This window comes from Oncorhynchus gorbuscha, linkage group LG03, assembly GCF_021184085.1.
Source record: "Oncorhynchus gorbuscha isolate QuinsamMale2020 ecotype Even-year linkage group LG03, OgorEven_v1.0, whole genome shotgun sequence".
Classification (NCBI taxonomy): Eukaryota; Metazoa; Chordata; class Actinopteri; order Salmoniformes; family Salmonidae; genus Oncorhynchus; species Oncorhynchus gorbuscha.
The window spans coordinates 83600256-83616576 of NC_060175.1; the positions used below are offsets into that span (position 1 = coordinate 83600256).

The 16321-nt window shown below is 42.6% G+C and overlaps 1 protein-coding gene across 1 annotated transcript in view; it reads left to right on the top strand.

Moving 5' to 3' along the window:
• The window catches only part of LOC124032075 (calcitonin gene-related peptide type 1 receptor-like), a 30737-nt gene extending 19316 nt beyond the window's left edge, over positions 1-11421 (top strand). The window contains exons 4-13 of the mRNA XM_046344137.1: positions 4062-4169; positions 4293-4405; positions 4567-4658; positions 6545-6671; positions 6834-6987; positions 9129-9189; positions 9377-9443; positions 9551-9769; positions 9897-9938; positions 10113-11421. Of these exons, the coding sequence (XP_046200093.1) occupies positions 4062-4169; positions 4293-4405; positions 4567-4658; positions 6545-6671; positions 6834-6987; positions 9129-9189; positions 9377-9443; positions 9551-9769; positions 9897-9938; positions 10113-10376 (1247 nt within the window). The 3' untranslated portion in view covers positions 10377-11421. The remainder of the gene's footprint in view (positions 1-4061; positions 4170-4292; positions 4406-4566; positions 4659-6544; positions 6672-6833; positions 6988-9128; positions 9190-9376; positions 9444-9550; positions 9770-9896; positions 9939-10112) is intronic.
• The last annotated feature ends 4900 nt before the right edge of the window (positions 11422-16321 follow it).

Genomic DNA, 16321 nt, shown 5'->3' on the forward strand with positions numbered 1-16321 from the left:
GTTCTTAACTGACTTGCCTTGTTAAATAAATAAAGAATGCAACCATTCCCAACCCTGTGTAGCAGTTATGGTATGAAAGTAATCCGTTAGCATCCAGAACTTTCCTAGTAATCCTATTTTATTTATGTAAAAAAATCCACTGGGACAGACATGCTTGACCCATGCCCTGGGGCGGCAGGGTAGCCTGGTGGTTAGAGCGTTGGACTAGAAGGTTGCATGTTCAAATCCCCGAGCTGACAAGATACAAATCTGTCGTTCTGCCTCTGAACAGGCAGTTAACCCACTGTTCCTAGGCCGTCATTGAAAATAAGAATTTGTTCTTAACTGACTTGCCTAGTTAAATAAAGGTAAAATAAAAATGCCTGATTCTGCAGCCCTTGACATGTTTTTAATCTTTTTAAATTATTTTAATTATTATTCCTAACGTGTGGAAATTGGCCCTTTTTGTTCTCCCGCTCCACAAAGGTGGTGATCCCTGCGATCTTAATAATTATTGCCAGACCTCAAATCGTTCACGTCTAGCGACAATATTAGAACTTTTGGTAAATTTTCAAATGCGGTCGTCCTTTTTAGAAAATGTATTCTGAATGCTCACCATTAGGCCAGGTCGCAGCACCATCTCCCTGCTTCTCGAGTCTTAAATTACATAAACACACCAGACAGGAAAGAGTACTGCGCGCTGCCCTTTTTATTGATCTGTCGAAAGTATCTGATATAGTTTATCATGCACTCCTGCTATTCGAAGTTGGTCTGGACCAAGAGACCTGCGGCTGGTTAAAAAATGACCTGCACAACAGAAGTCGGTGTATATCTGATGGAGTTCAGTCTAATTTTCTTAGCATAACCAAAGGAGTGCCACAAGGCTCAGTACTAGGCCCTTACTATTCCCTATTTACATTCATCATTTTGGTTTGTCCCCCAACAGAAACTGGGGCTTACATCTCTGTGGATGACAGTTACTTATTCCTGTCCCCTCAGAGTAGCAGGCCGTTCACAACTTTCAGCTTGGCTTTGATTAAATTCAATCTTAAATTAGTGCTAAAATTTGTTGATGAAACAAAGTTTATATTTTTCTCCAGGTCTCATAAAATTTATCCTAAAGACCTGCATATATATGTACATTAAGAGGAGTCCAAATTGAGCTAGGCCCCCATTATAATTATCTCGGTATTTGATTGACGATAAGCCAGCCTTTTAAAAAACACATTGATAAACTGACAAAGTTGCGAGTATAAAAATTAATCCTATCTCACTTTTGAAAATAGGAGGAAGACACTCCTCCCTGTAATTGACTATTGCGACACAATTAAAATCTCTGGATTCAGTCTACCACTCAGCCTTGCGTTTTATCACTGGTGAGAATTCCGTACGCATCATGTCTCTTATATATTTCTGTTGGCTCGGAGTCTCTGACTAACAGAAGACCCCAACATTGGCTATTATTCGTATATAAAGCACTTCTCCAGGAACTCCCTTATTACCTCACCTCACTTCTAAATTGGAATTCTAGTAACTGTAAAACTCGCTCTCAAGACTGGTTGGTACTAAAGGTTCCAGTGTCTCCTTTGAGTTAGGGAAGGCAGCTTTCAGTTACTATGCGTCTCCGTCCTGGAATGACCTACAGGTCACTCTAAAACTAAATGATTTGGTCCAAAAAGGTGAATTCAGGGCTCTGATTAAAAATAAATCTGACCAATGAAAACAGTACTTGTTTTGATTGACTGTATATAAACTCAGCAAAAAAAGAAACATCCTCTCACTGTCAACTGTGTTTATTTTCAGCAAACTTAACGTGTAAATATTTGTTTGAATATAAGATTCAACAACTGAGACGTAAACTGAACAAGTTCCAGAGACATGTGACTAACAGAAATGGAATAATGTGTCCCTGAACAAAGGCGGGTTCAAAAAGTAACAGTCAATGCAGCTGGTGGCCACACCAGATACTAAGTACTGCAGTGCATCTGCTCCTCAAGGACTGCACCAGATTTGCCAGTTCTTGCTGTGAGATGTTACCCCTCTCTTCCACCAAGGCACCTGCAAGTTCCCGCACATTTCTGGGGGGAATGGCCCTAGCCCTCACCCTCCGATCCAACAGGTCCCAGACGTGCTCAATGGGATTGAGATCCAGCCTCTTCGCTGGCCATGGCAGAACATTGACATTCCTGTCTTGCAGGAAATCATGCACAGAACGAGCAGTATGGCTGGTGGCATTGTCATGCTGGAGGGTCATGTCAGGATGAGCCTGCAGGAAGGGTACCACATGAGGGAGGAGGATGTCTTCTCTGTAACGCACAGCATTGAGATTGCCTATAATGACAAACTCAGTCCGATGATGCTGTGAAAAAACAGCCTCAGACCATGACGGACACTCTATCCCCAAATCGATCCCGCTCCAGAGTACAGGCCTCGGTGTAGAGCTCATTTAATCGACGATAAATGCCATCACCCCTGGTGAGACAAAACCGCGACTCGTCAGTGAAGAGCACTTTTTGCCAGTTCTGTCTGGTCCAGCAAAGGTGGGTTTGGGCCCATAGGCGACGTTGTTGCCGGGGATGTCTGGTCAGGACCTGCCAGGACCTACAACAGGCCTACAAGCCCTCAGTCCAGCCTCTCGCGGACAGTCTGAGCACTGATGGCGGGATTGTGCGTTCCTGGTGTAACTCGGGCCATTGTTGTTGCCTTCCTGTACCTGTCCCGCAGGTGTGATGTTCAGATGTACCGATCTTGTGCAGGTGTTGTTGCACGTGGTCTGCGAGGACGATCAGCTTTCCGTCCTGTCTCCCTGTAGAGCTGTCTTAGGCGTCCCACAGTACGGACATTGCAATTTATTTCCCTGGCCACATCTGTAGTCCTCATGCCCCCTTGCAGCATACCTAAGGCACGTTCACGCAGATGAGCACTGACCCTGGGCATCTTTCTTTTGGTGTTTTTCAGAGTCAGTAGAACGGCCTCTTTAGTGTCCTAAGTTTTCATAACTGTGACCTTAATTGCCTACAGTCTGTAAGCTGTTAGTGTCTTAACGACCGTTCCACAGTTGCATGTTCCTTCATTGTTTATGGTTCATTGAACAAGCATGGGAAACCGTGTTTAAACCCTTTACAATGAAGATCTGATGTTATTTGTTTTTTTAATGAATTATCTTTGAAAGACAGGGCCCTGAAAAAGGGGCATTTCTTTTTTTGCTGAGTTTATTTGTTTCTACTGCCCTTTTGAATGAAACTTAGTTTATTTTACATGTTTTAACTGTAATTTTGTAGTGAACATGCTTGAATTGTTGCTCACTGTTGTTCTCAGGGCACCATTGGAAATGAGACCCTGGTCTCAATGGGTTCTCTTGGTTAAATACAGTCTAATTATCTAAATAAATGGCACTGACCGCCACTGACATGCAGCCACAGACACACTCATCATAATAAGAGTGGAGGAGTAGTGCAGGTCAGGAGAGAAATAGGGAGAAGGGAAGTGACTACCCTCAGGTCTGAAAGGAGGGAAGTGTTCTTTGTCTCCAAGCTGCCCCCGTTACTGGAGCTCAGTAAATAACAGCCTTTGAAATGCTATTTTGCGCTCTATTTCCCTACATGCAACAACCTGGACACAGACTTCCTTGTATTGTTTACTAGGAATGTATTTAAAGTGATATGTGTGTTTGCATATGTAGCTGTTTCTCTCAGCTGTTTTAATGTACAGTATTGATACAATGTTCAATGTTTTATATCAATCATTTTGAAGGGACATTTTAGGTGTTGGGTTCCATCTGTTTTTTGTTTCTCTGTTGGCTTTTGCATCACATTCACAGAAAATAATAGACTGTTGTTTTCAGTTTGTCTTAGAAAACGACCCAACACAGTATTTTAGAATGAGTGTGAAAGATGTATACCCAGGTTATTAGAACTGTTCTTTGATCACTAATACCAGATGTCACTCAACCTGTATATGTTCATGATATAATACACAGTTCAGAGTTCACTAATGCAATGAACCTAAACTTTGAAACATGAAATAGTTGCATTACTATAATACACTGCAAACAGCTGCTCCTCCCTCTTTGCCCCCTGCAGGCACATTCTGTAACCGCACATGGGACGGATGGCTATGTTGGAGTGACTCTGCCCCTGGCACGGCCATGCAGCTCTGCCCTGATTACTTCCAGGACTTTGACCCCTCAGGTGAGCCAGCCAGTCAGCCACACATCTCATTCAATCACAATTCAACTGACTTGATCTTTACTGATGATGCCCTACCTGAAATGTTTTGTGACATCCATATTCTCCCTGTGTCCATTCAAACAGAGAAAGCGACCAAAGTGTGCAACTTGGATGGACAGTGGTTTCGTCACCCTGAGAGCAACCGAATTTGGTCCAATTACACCCAGTGTCAGATGTACACCAAGGATAAACTGATGGTATTCTTCTAAGCCAAGTAGTTTGTCAATTCTGACAGTGGCTAAACCATTTTTATTAGAGTCCATTTAGTGATTGTTGTTGTCAACATCTCTATTGTGTCCACTTAGTTAAAGAAGTGAATTAATGCTTCCTCTTGTATCCTCATTCCCTTCTTGCCCAGTTTGCTTTCAGCTTGTACTACTTGGCCATTGTGGGACATGGATTGTCTGTGGTATCCCTCATCATCTCACTCTGCATCTTCTCCTACTTCAAGTAAGTCATTCATGGTTTCCTCCATGGACCCATTGAGGCAGATATTCAGAGCACAACGGTAGACTGTCACATTAGTGTACTTTTTCACTTTACATCCTTGAATCAAAGTGATTCTGTTGGTGTTGCTCTTCCTGCATACCGAGCTCTCTATTCTAAAACAGAAGTATTTGGTTCTAACTACACACCGAGCTCTCTATTCTAAAACAGAAGTATTTGGTTCTGACTACACACTGAGCTCTCTATTCTAAAACAGAAGTATTTGGTTCTAACTACACACTGAGCTCTCTATTCTAAAACAGAAGTATTTGGTTCTGACTACACAATGAGCTCTCTATTCTAAAACAGAAGTATTTGGTTCTGACTACACACTGAGCTCTCTATTCTAAAACAGAGGTATTTGGTTCTAACTACACACTGAGCTCTCTATTCTAAAACAGAAGTATTTGGTTCTGACTACACACTGAGCTCTCTATTCTAAAACATAAGTATTTGGTTCTAACTACACACTGAGCTCTCTATTCTAAAACAGAAGTATTTGGTTCTGACTACACACTGAGCTCTCTATTCTAAAACAGAAGTATTTGGTTCTGACTACACACTGAGCTCTCTATTCTAAAACAGAGGTATTTGGTTCTAACTACACACTGAGCTCTCTATTCTAAAACAGAAGTATTTGGTTCTGACTACACACTGAGCTCTCTATTCTAAAACAGAAGTATTTGGTTCTGACTACACACTGAGCTCTCTATTCTAAAACAGAAGTATTTGGTTCTGACTACACACTGAGCTCTCTATTCTAACTACACACTGAGCTCTCTATTCTAAAACAGAAGTATTTGGTTCTGACTACACACTGAGCTCTCTATTCTAAAACAGAGGTATTTGGTTCTAACTACACACTGAGCTCTCTATTCTAAAACAGAAGTATTTGGTTCTGACTACACACTGAGCTCTCTATTCTAAAACAGAAGTATTTGGTTCTGACTACACACTGAACTCTCTATTCTAAAACAGAAGTATTTGGTTCTGACTACACACTGAGCTCTCTATTCTAAAACAGAAGTATTTGGTTCTAACTACACACTGAGCTCTCTATTCTAAAACAGAAGTATTTGGTTCTGACTACACACTGAGCTCTCTATTCTAAAACAGAAGTATTTGGTTCCAACTACACACTGAGCTCTCTATTCTAAAACAGAAGTATTTGGTTCTAACTACACACTGAGCTCTCTATTCTAAAACAGAAGTATTTGGTTCTAACTACACACTGAGCTCTCTATTCTAAAACAGAAGTATTTGGTTCTGACTACACACTGAGCTCTCTATTCTAAAACAGAAGTATTTGGTTCTGACTACACACTGAGCTCTCTATTCTAAAACAGAAGTATTTGGTTCTGACTACACACTGAGCTCTCTATTCTAAAACAGAAGTATTTGGTTCTGACTACACACTGAGCTCTCTATTCTAAAACAGAGGTATTTGGTTCTAACTACACACTGAGCTCTCTATTCTAAAACAGAAGTATTTGGTTCTAACTACACACTGAGCTCTCTATTCTAAAACAGAAGTATTTGGTTCTAACTACACACTGAGCTCTCTATTCTAAAACAGAAGTATTTGGTTCTGACTACACACTGAGCTCTCTATTCTAAAACAGAAGTATTTGGTTCTAACTACACACTGAGCTCTCTATTCTAAAACAGAGGTATTTGGTTCTTCCTACATTGCCAACTTGAATTCACAACATTTGACTACTAGTGCTACACCATGAAGTGGAAAAGTGAAAAATAAGAAAGTGATCCTATTTTTTTACAAATAAAAGTAATTACCATACCACACCACTTGTTTCTTGAGTTGTGTCCCTCTGTTCTAATCCTCCCATTAGGAGTCTGAGCTGCCAGAGGATCTCCCTCCATAAGAACATGTTCCTGTCCTTTATCTTCAACTCCATCTGCACCGTCATCTGGATCTCTGCTGTAGCCAAAAACCAGCAGCTGGGGGCCAGCTACCCTGTAAGTAATGTATACCTCTGCCATCAGGGGGATTACTCTGAACATAAATGGCTACTGGTTGAACTCGTGAAGTTGGTGAAGATGCAATTTTGAGGTGCTTACACTCCACAATGTATGGCAATGAGTGACAACTTCAGAAAGTTGTCCCTGTGCTGTTCTCAGATTGGATGCAAGATCCTGACAGTCCTGAACCAGTATATATTTGGCTCCAACTACTTCTGGATGCTGTGTGAGGGGATCTACTTGCACACTCTCATCGTCGTTTCTGTGTTTGTGGGAGAGCAGCAGCTGGGCTGGTATTATGTCCTTGGTTGGGGTGAGTGACTGACTGCATCTTTGTCACACTGCTGTATGTTCTGCTCTGCTATCTGAAATTCATTGTTGTTTCAGCATCCTGTTCCCCTAGCACAATGTTGAACATTTCTATGGTTTCATATCTCTATATTATGCATTGTGTCATCTAAGAAGGCCTTATGGAAGCTCATGACAGTCTTGGGCTGCAGTCCAAACACTTTCATTTTACCTCCTCAGCCCTTGCGCTTGCCACTTTCCCTTGGGAGAATCCCCGTCAAAACCAGAGACAGTTTGATTGCCGAGACAATGCTAGACCTCATGTGGCTGGAGTGTGTCAGCAGTTCCTGCAAGAGGAAGGCATTGATGCTATGGACTGGCCCACCCGTTCCCGAGACCTGAATCCAATTGAGCACATCCGGGACATCATGTCTCGCTCCATCCACCAACGCCACGTTGCACCACAGACTGTCCAGGAGTTGGTGGATGCTATAGTCCAGGTCTGGGAGGAGATCCCTCAGGAGACCATCCCCCACCTCATCAGGAGCATGCCCAGGCGTTGTACGGGGGTCATACAGGCACGTGGAGGCCACACACACTACTGAGCCTCATTTTGACTTGTTTTAAGGACATTACATCAAAGTTGGATCAGCCTGTAGTGTGGTTTTCCACTTTAATTTTGGAGTGTGACTCCAAATCCAGACCTCTATGGGTTGATAAATTTGATTTCCATTGATAATTTTTGTGTGATTTTGTTGTCAGCACATTCAACTATGTAAAGAAAAAAGTATGTAATAAGAATATTTCATTCATTCAGATCAAGGATGTGTTATTTTAGTGTTCCCTTTATTTTTTTGAGCAGTGTATATACAGATGATATTGTGACCTGTAGCGACCCGTAGCACTCACTTCTGTAGCCTTGAAGTGCTTTGAAAGGCTGGTCATGGCTCACATCGACACCATTATCCCAGAAACCCTAGACCCACTCCAATTTGCATACCGCCCCAACAGATACACAGATGACGCAATCTCTATTGCACTGCCCTTTGCCACCTGGACAAAAGGAACACCTACGTGAGAATGCTATTCATAGTACACTCAAAGCTCATCACTAAGCTAAGGACCCTGGGACTAAACACCTCCCTCTGCAACTGGATCCTGGGCTTCCTGACGGGCAAGCCCCAGGTGGTTAGGGTAGGCAACAACAAATCTGACACGCTGATCCTCAACATGGGGGCCCCTCAGGGGTGCATACTCAGTTCCCTCCTGTACTCCCTGTTCACCCATGACTCCATGGCCAAGCACGACTCCAACACCATCATTAAGTTTGCCGACGACACAACAGTGGTAGTCCTGATCACCAACAACGACGAGACAGCCTATAGGGAGGAGGTCAGAGACCTGGCAGTGTGGTGCCAGGATAACAACCTCTCCCTCAATGTGATCAAGACAAAGGAGATGATCATGGACGACATCGACAGGGCTGTAGTGGAGCAGGTTGAGAGCTTCAAGTTACTTGGTGTCCACATCACCAACAAACTATCATGGTCCAAACACTCCAAGACAGTCGTGTAGAGGGCACGACAATGCCAGGAGACTGAAAATATTTGGCATGGGTCCTCCTATTCTCAAATTCTACAGCTGCACCATTGATAGCATCCGGACTCGTTGCGTCACTGCCTGGTATGGCAACTGCTGTATACCTGTTGTATTCGGGCACGTGACAAATACAATTTTATTTAATTTTAGCATTGGCAAATGGGAATAACACTCAAATTGGCTTAGGCTCCTCACCATGAGACTATAAAATGTGGCTAGCTTCATAAACATTTTTTGGGAATTGTGAAAATGATTTGGAATAAATTACCAAACTATAAACCTAGCTAGCCAGCGATGGGTAACTGTAGCTAGCTACCTGACAGGATTGCTAGCTAGTTACGTTAGCTTGCTAGCTACATTAATAGCTTTAGGTTGGTTGTTTTTCAGCTCAACTTCAAGATTTTCACCAAAGACATTGCCTCTCTCTCCCTCGCTTGGGCAAGGGACATTTAAGGTACACTCTGATGTGACGATGTAAAACGTCATTCAAGGGCTGAGGGTTTAGGGCTGAGGGCTGTCTACTTTGCGTTTGAACTGCAGCCATGGACTCCTCTGTCTCTCTCCCAGGCTTCCCCATCATTCCTGCCATTACACATGCTGTGGCCCGCGGGGTCTTCTATGATGACAGGTAATGTGTCAACTCCTCCCTCTGAATAATATGCTACTGTGCACAATAGTAGCAGAGGTTGACAGTGCACTGCACGCTGCATTAGTACGCTGCATCCTGTCATTTACAATACTTATGTCCCAGTAAAGCTCAGGATCTTATTTGACTGTCTCAGTTGACTTTAGCCTCGTCTCTCCTTGTCTCCCAGATGCTGGATCAGTTCCGACACACACCTGCTCTACATCATCCATGGTCCTTTCCAAGCTGCCCTGCTGGTGAGTCTGCACTACCAAAACAAAATATCTAACAAAAATAGAAACCAAAGTGGACAGTGTGCTCAAACTCGATCCCTCCTCCTCTGCTTCCCTCTGGCTGTTTCCAGGTGAACCTGTTCTTCCTACTCAACATAGTGCGTGTGCTGATCACCAAGCTGCAGGTGACCCATAGTGCGCAGTCCAATGCCTATATGAAGGCTGTGCGAGCCACTCTAATCCTGATACCTCTGCTGGGAGCCCAGTTCATCCTGGTTCCTTGGAGGCCAGAGGGACATAAGGCCAGGGCCATCTATGAGTTCACCATGAACATCTTCACACATTTCCAGGTATGAGTGTTTTTTTATTAAAAGCAAATCTGATGACCTTTCAACACCCAATATCCACAAGTGATATAAGGCCATTACAGAATGTTTAATCTGGAGAAATATTCACTGAATAATTATTCCTGTATAGGGACTCCTGGTCGCAATTATATTCTGCTTTTGCAATGCAGAGGTAAGTGCCAGTATTTCTTAAATAGCTGATGATTACCCTCAGTCTATCTTTTCATTTAGAAGTAGAATCATTGTCATTCAGGAATTCTATATATATTTGTTTGCCAGTATTTACTGATAAGGATCAAGCTTGCATTTATATTGCTCTTAAAGCACTCTGTCTTTGGTTCCACAGGTGCAGGCATGTCTCAGAAGGAAATGGGCCCAGACCAAGCTGGTGTGGAAATGGACAGATTCCTACTCCCACTACAACACCAACTCCTCTGTGACCGAGACGAGTCGCGCTACAGTCAGCCTGGAGCTCACTCCTTCTGAGGAGGACACCATCATTAAGCCAGGTGGCAGTGTGCACTACCGAGTCAATGGACAGAGCAACGGCAAGCGCTGCACCAATAGGGAGATGGACACGCCAAGGATCCTGGAAACCACTGACATCTGAGAACATTGCATTGTCCCTTCCCATAGGTGTCATCACATTATGCTGGTCACAAACAGGCTCACTTAGCTCACAGCGTGGCCACAGACAATTGGTCAGAGCAGAAAAAGAGGATCTCACACACACACTGTAAGAATATACGCACAAATGTGTACAAGATACACATGCAAGCACAAACACGCAACACAGACAAAGACACACACATTTGATAATGAATGATTCGTTTACAGGGTCCAGTTGAAACCTTGCAGACAAGTATTCACCCCAAATGTATATACATTTCACTGTAGCTTCTCACTGTTGCTCATGTTGGCCTTATGGAACAAATCCATTGATACAAGGACCCAATGAAGATGGTTGTCTCTGGTAATGTTTGATCTTGGCCTTCAATGCGAATTAGTGTCTGATATAATAATTTTCTGTAGGCCTATTGTACCATTTGTACAGTATATAAGCACTCTTATATTTTATGAGTTTATTAAACTCTGACACTCCTTTTATATTGTTAAAATTAGGATATGTCACTTTAATGATGTGGAACTTATGATTTAATTGTGTTGCATAAGTTTGCCTTTTTAGAACCATGAAATTACTTGGCATAGTTCTGACTGCTGAATGTTGAGTTCTCAGAGGCAAGGAAGATGACTGACAGTGAATAAGGCACACAACACAATGGGGAGTAGTGTGTCTGTGTGCTTTGACACTCTAATGGGAGAACCTATGATTCAGTGATGTGGGGTTACCCTATGTCTGACAACACCCAAAAGTCACTTTTTATCCAGTGTTATTTTCTTACAGTTTTACAAGTCTTGTTTATTGAGTAGCTTTTCACCATATAAAAATCTAAGGATATATGTATTATAGCACTGAGCTGCAGTTGAACTATTTATACATGCATACATATGTGTGTAGTGGGGAGAATTTGAAATGCTGCAGTTTATGAAAAACATTCCACTTTGACTTCAGAATAAATGCCTAACTGAATACACTTCTTTATAAACCTATTTAATTGTGTAACAATGGTATTAAAATAAACTTTTATAATTTAGTTTTTTGCTTGTTATTTTCTATTTAAGTATAACTTTTTTGTAATGTAGATGTGACTCACTCAGAATGTGATCTCTTCAAAGGCAGAGGTATTAAAAGAAAGACCACCAGGAGTGAAAAGCTTTTGTTAAACTCACTCACTCTTCTCACTCACTCTACTCACTCTTCTCACTCACTCTGCTCACTCACTCGGCTCACTCACTCGGCTCACCAACTCTACTCACTCACTCACTCTACTCACTCACACTACTCACTCACTCTACTCACTCTCACTCTACTCACTCACCACTCACTCTACTCACTCTCTACTCACACTATTCACACTCTACTCACTCACTCTACTAACTACTCACTCACTCACTACTCACTCACTCACTACTCACTCTACTTACTCACTCTCACTCACTCTACTCACTCTACTCACTCTACTCACTCTCACTCACTCTACTCTACTCACTATCACTCACTCACTCTATTCTACTCACTCACTCACTCACTACTCACTCTAGTTACTCTCACTCTACTCACTCACTACTCACTTACTCTACTCACTCACTCTACTCACTACTAACTCTACTCACCACTAACTACTCACTCACTCACTACTCACTCACTCTACTCACTCATTACTCACTCATTCACTACTCACTCTACTCACTCTACTCACTCCCTCTACTCAATCTACTCTATCCACTCACTCTCACTCACTCACTCTCTACTCACTCTCTACTCACTCTACTCTCTCACTCTACTCACTCACTCTAATCATTCACTCTACTCACTCACTCTACTCACTACTAACTCTACTCACTACTAACTACTCACTCACTCACTACTCACTCACTCTACTCACTCATTACTCACTCACTCACTACTCACTCTACTCACTCTATTTACTCACTCTCACTCTACTAACTACTCACTCACTCTACTCACTCTACTTACTCACTCTCACTCACTCTACTCACTCTACTTACTCACTCTACTTACTCACTCTCACTCACTCTATTCACTCTCACTCACTCTCACTCTCTACTCTACTCACTATCACTCACTCACTCTATTCTACTCACTCACTCACTACTCACTCTACTTACTCTCACTCTACTCACTCACTACTCACTTACTCTACTCACTCACTCAAATCACTACTAACTCTACTCACCACTAACTACTCACTCACTCACTACTCACTCACTCTACTCACTCATTACTCACTCACTCACTCACTCACTCACTCACTCACTCACTCACTCACCCACTCACTCCACTCACTCACTACTCACTCTACTCACTCTACTTACTCACTCTCACTCACTCTACTCACTCTCACCCACTCTACTCTACTCACTCTACTCACTCTACTCACTCCCTCTACTCAATCTACTCTATCCACTCACTCTCACTCACTCACTCTCTACTCACTCTCTACTCACTCTACTCTCTCACTCTACTCTACTCACTCTAATCATTCACTCTACTCACTCACTCTACTCACTACTAACTCTACTCACTACTAACTACTCACTCACTCTACTCACTCACTCTACTCATTCATTACTCACTCACTCACTACTCACTCTACTCACTCTACTTACTACTAACTCTACTCACTACTAACTACTCACTCACTCACTCTACTCACTCTCACTCACTCTACTCACTCCCTCTACTCAATCTACTCTATCCACTCACTCTCACTCACTCACTCACTCTCTACTCACTCTCTACTCACTCTACTCTCTCACTCTGCTCTATTCACTCACTCACTCACTCTACTCACTTTCACTCACTCTACTCACTTTCACTCACTCACTCTACTCACGACTAACTCTACTCACTACTAACTCTACTCACTACTAACTCTCTAGTCACTCTACTCTCTTACTCTACTCATTCACTCACTCTACTCACTCACTCACTCACTCACTCACTCACTCACTCACTCACTCACTCACTCACTCACTCACTCACTCTACTCACTTTCACTCACTCTACTCACTCTACTTACTCACTCTACTTACTCACTCTCACTCACTCTACTCACTCTCACTCACTCTCACTCACTCTACTCTACTCACTATCACTCACTCACTCTATTCTACTCACTCACTCACTCACTACTCACTCTACTTACTCTCACTCTACTCACTCACTACTCACTTACTCTACTCACTCACTCTACTCACTACTAACTACTCACTCACTCACTACTCACTCACTCTACTCACTCATTACTCACTCACTCACTCACTCACTCACTCACTCACTCACTCACTCACTCACTCACTCACTCACTCACTCACTCATTCTACTCACTCCCTCTACTCAATCTACTCTACCACCCACTCTCACTCACTCTACTCACTCTCTACTCACTCTACTCTCTCACTCTACTCATTCTAATCTTCACTCTATTCCTCTACTCAATCTACTCTATCCACTAACTACTCACTCACTCACTCTCTACTCACTCTACTCACTCATTACTCTACTCTCTCACTCTACTTACTCACTCACTCACTCTAATCATTCACTCTATTCACTCACTCTACTCACTACTAACTCTACTCACTACTAACTACTCACTCACTCACTACTCACTCACTCTACTCACTCATTACTCACTCACTCACTACTCACTCTACTTACTCACTCTCACTCACTCTACTCACTCTCACTCACTCTACTCACTCCCTCTACTCAATCTACTCTATCCATTCACTCTCACTCACTCATTCATTCACTCACTCACTCACTCACTCACTCACTCACTCACTCACTCACTCACTCACTCACTCACTCACTCACTCACTCACTCACTCACTCACTCACTCACTCACTCTCTACTCACTCTACTCACTCTACTCTCTCACTCTACTCTATTCACTCACTCACTCACTCTACTCACTTTCACTCACTCTACTCACTTTCACTCACTCACTCTACTCATGACTAACTCTACTCACTACTAACTCTACTCACTACTAACTCTCTACTCACTCTACTCTCTTACTCTACTCACTCACTCACTCTACTCACTCTACTCTCTTACTCTACTCACTCACTCACTCACTCACTCACTCACTCACTCACTCTACTCACTCACTCACTCACTCACTCACTCACTCACTCACTCACTCACCACTCACTCACTCACTCACTCACTCACTCACTCTACTTACTCACTCTCACTCACTCTACTCACTCACTCACTCACTCACTCACTCACTCACTCACTCACTCACTCACTCACTCACTCACTCACTCACTCACTCACTCACTCACTCACTCACTCTACTTACTCACTCTCACTCACTCTACTCACTCACTCATTTTCACTCACTCTACTCACTCACTCACTCACTCACTCACTCACTCACTCACTCACTCACTCACTCACCACCACTCACTCACTCACTCACTCACTCACTACTAACTCTACTCACTCACTCACTCTACTCACTACTAACTCTACTCACTCACTCACTCTCTACTCACTCACTCTACTCACTCTCTACTCACTCACTCACTCACTCTATTCACTCTACTCACTCACTCTTCTCACTCACTCCCACTCTACTTAATCTTACAAATCGGAAGAGGGAATTTATTGCAAACCATTAAAATAAAAAAAGGGGGGTGGTATTTTTTCCAGACTCTTTTCATCGTATGTGCCGGTGGACAGGGCCTGTTTCAATCCTGTCTTGCTGGAAATGAAAGTTACCTTTCATGGGCTGATGGTGTTACTGCTCGGTGGCCTAGTTTAACTAGATTGAATTGTTTTATTATTGTGAGAAGCCTTAAGTGTATACGTGATCACATGAACCTAATAAATAATGTTGGCCTAAATTAAATGTAGGCCTAATAGCGAATCCCTATGCTACGCCATTGGCACAGGTTCATGAGGCGTCCACATATATATGCCTAATTCGCTTTCCCAACAGGTCTTTAGTTGGGTGACGTTACTATTTATTGCAGATAGAAGTCAATGAAAGTGCAGCTTTGCATGATAAATAGGCCCACCGTAGGTTCCAACATGAAGATGGTGCTCTACACAAGCATTTTCTGTAAGAAGTGTATGCTCTCCTCTCACCTCAGAACGACAGAACGGTTGCAACATTGAATTCAACATAAATGGTACTGTAGCGACCAATTGAAAAACATTGTAATTACGGTGGCTAAGGTTGCAAACTTTTGAAGTTTACCAGTAAACTACCAGAATTGTGGTCTCTTTCAAGGATTTTATGTAATCTATCACAAGACATCTAGTGTCCTTTTTGGGTACTTCAAATGATCACAGGTTTCTCTTCATGTTTGGCCTACTGTGTGGCCTTATCATATGCAAAAGCATTAAATAGTACCTGCAAAACACCAGTCTCAACGTCAACAGTGAAGAGGCGACTCCGGATGCTGGCCTTCTAAGGAGAGTTCCTCTGTTCAGTGTCTGTATTCTATTGCCCATCTTAATCTTTTCTTTTTATTGGCCAGTCTGAGATATGGCTTTTTCTTTGCCCCTCTGCGTAGAAGGCCAGCCTCTTCACTGTTGAAGTTGAGGCTGGTGTTTTGAGGGTACTATTTAATGAAGTTGCCAGTTGAGGACTTGTGAGGCGTCTCTTTCTCAAACTAGACACTAATGTACTTGACCTCTTGCTTAGTTGTGCCCACCCCTCCTCTTTCTATTCTGGTTAGCGCCAGTTTGCGCTGTTCTGTGAAGGGAGTAGTACACAGCGTTGTACGAGACCTTCAGTTTCTTGGCAATTTCTCACAAGGAATAATCATTTCTCAGAACAAGAATAGACTAACAAGTTTCAGAAGAAAGTGATTTGTTTCTGGCCATTTTGAGCCTGTAATACTCAACTAGTCTAAATAAGGCCAGTTGTATTGCTTATTTAATCATC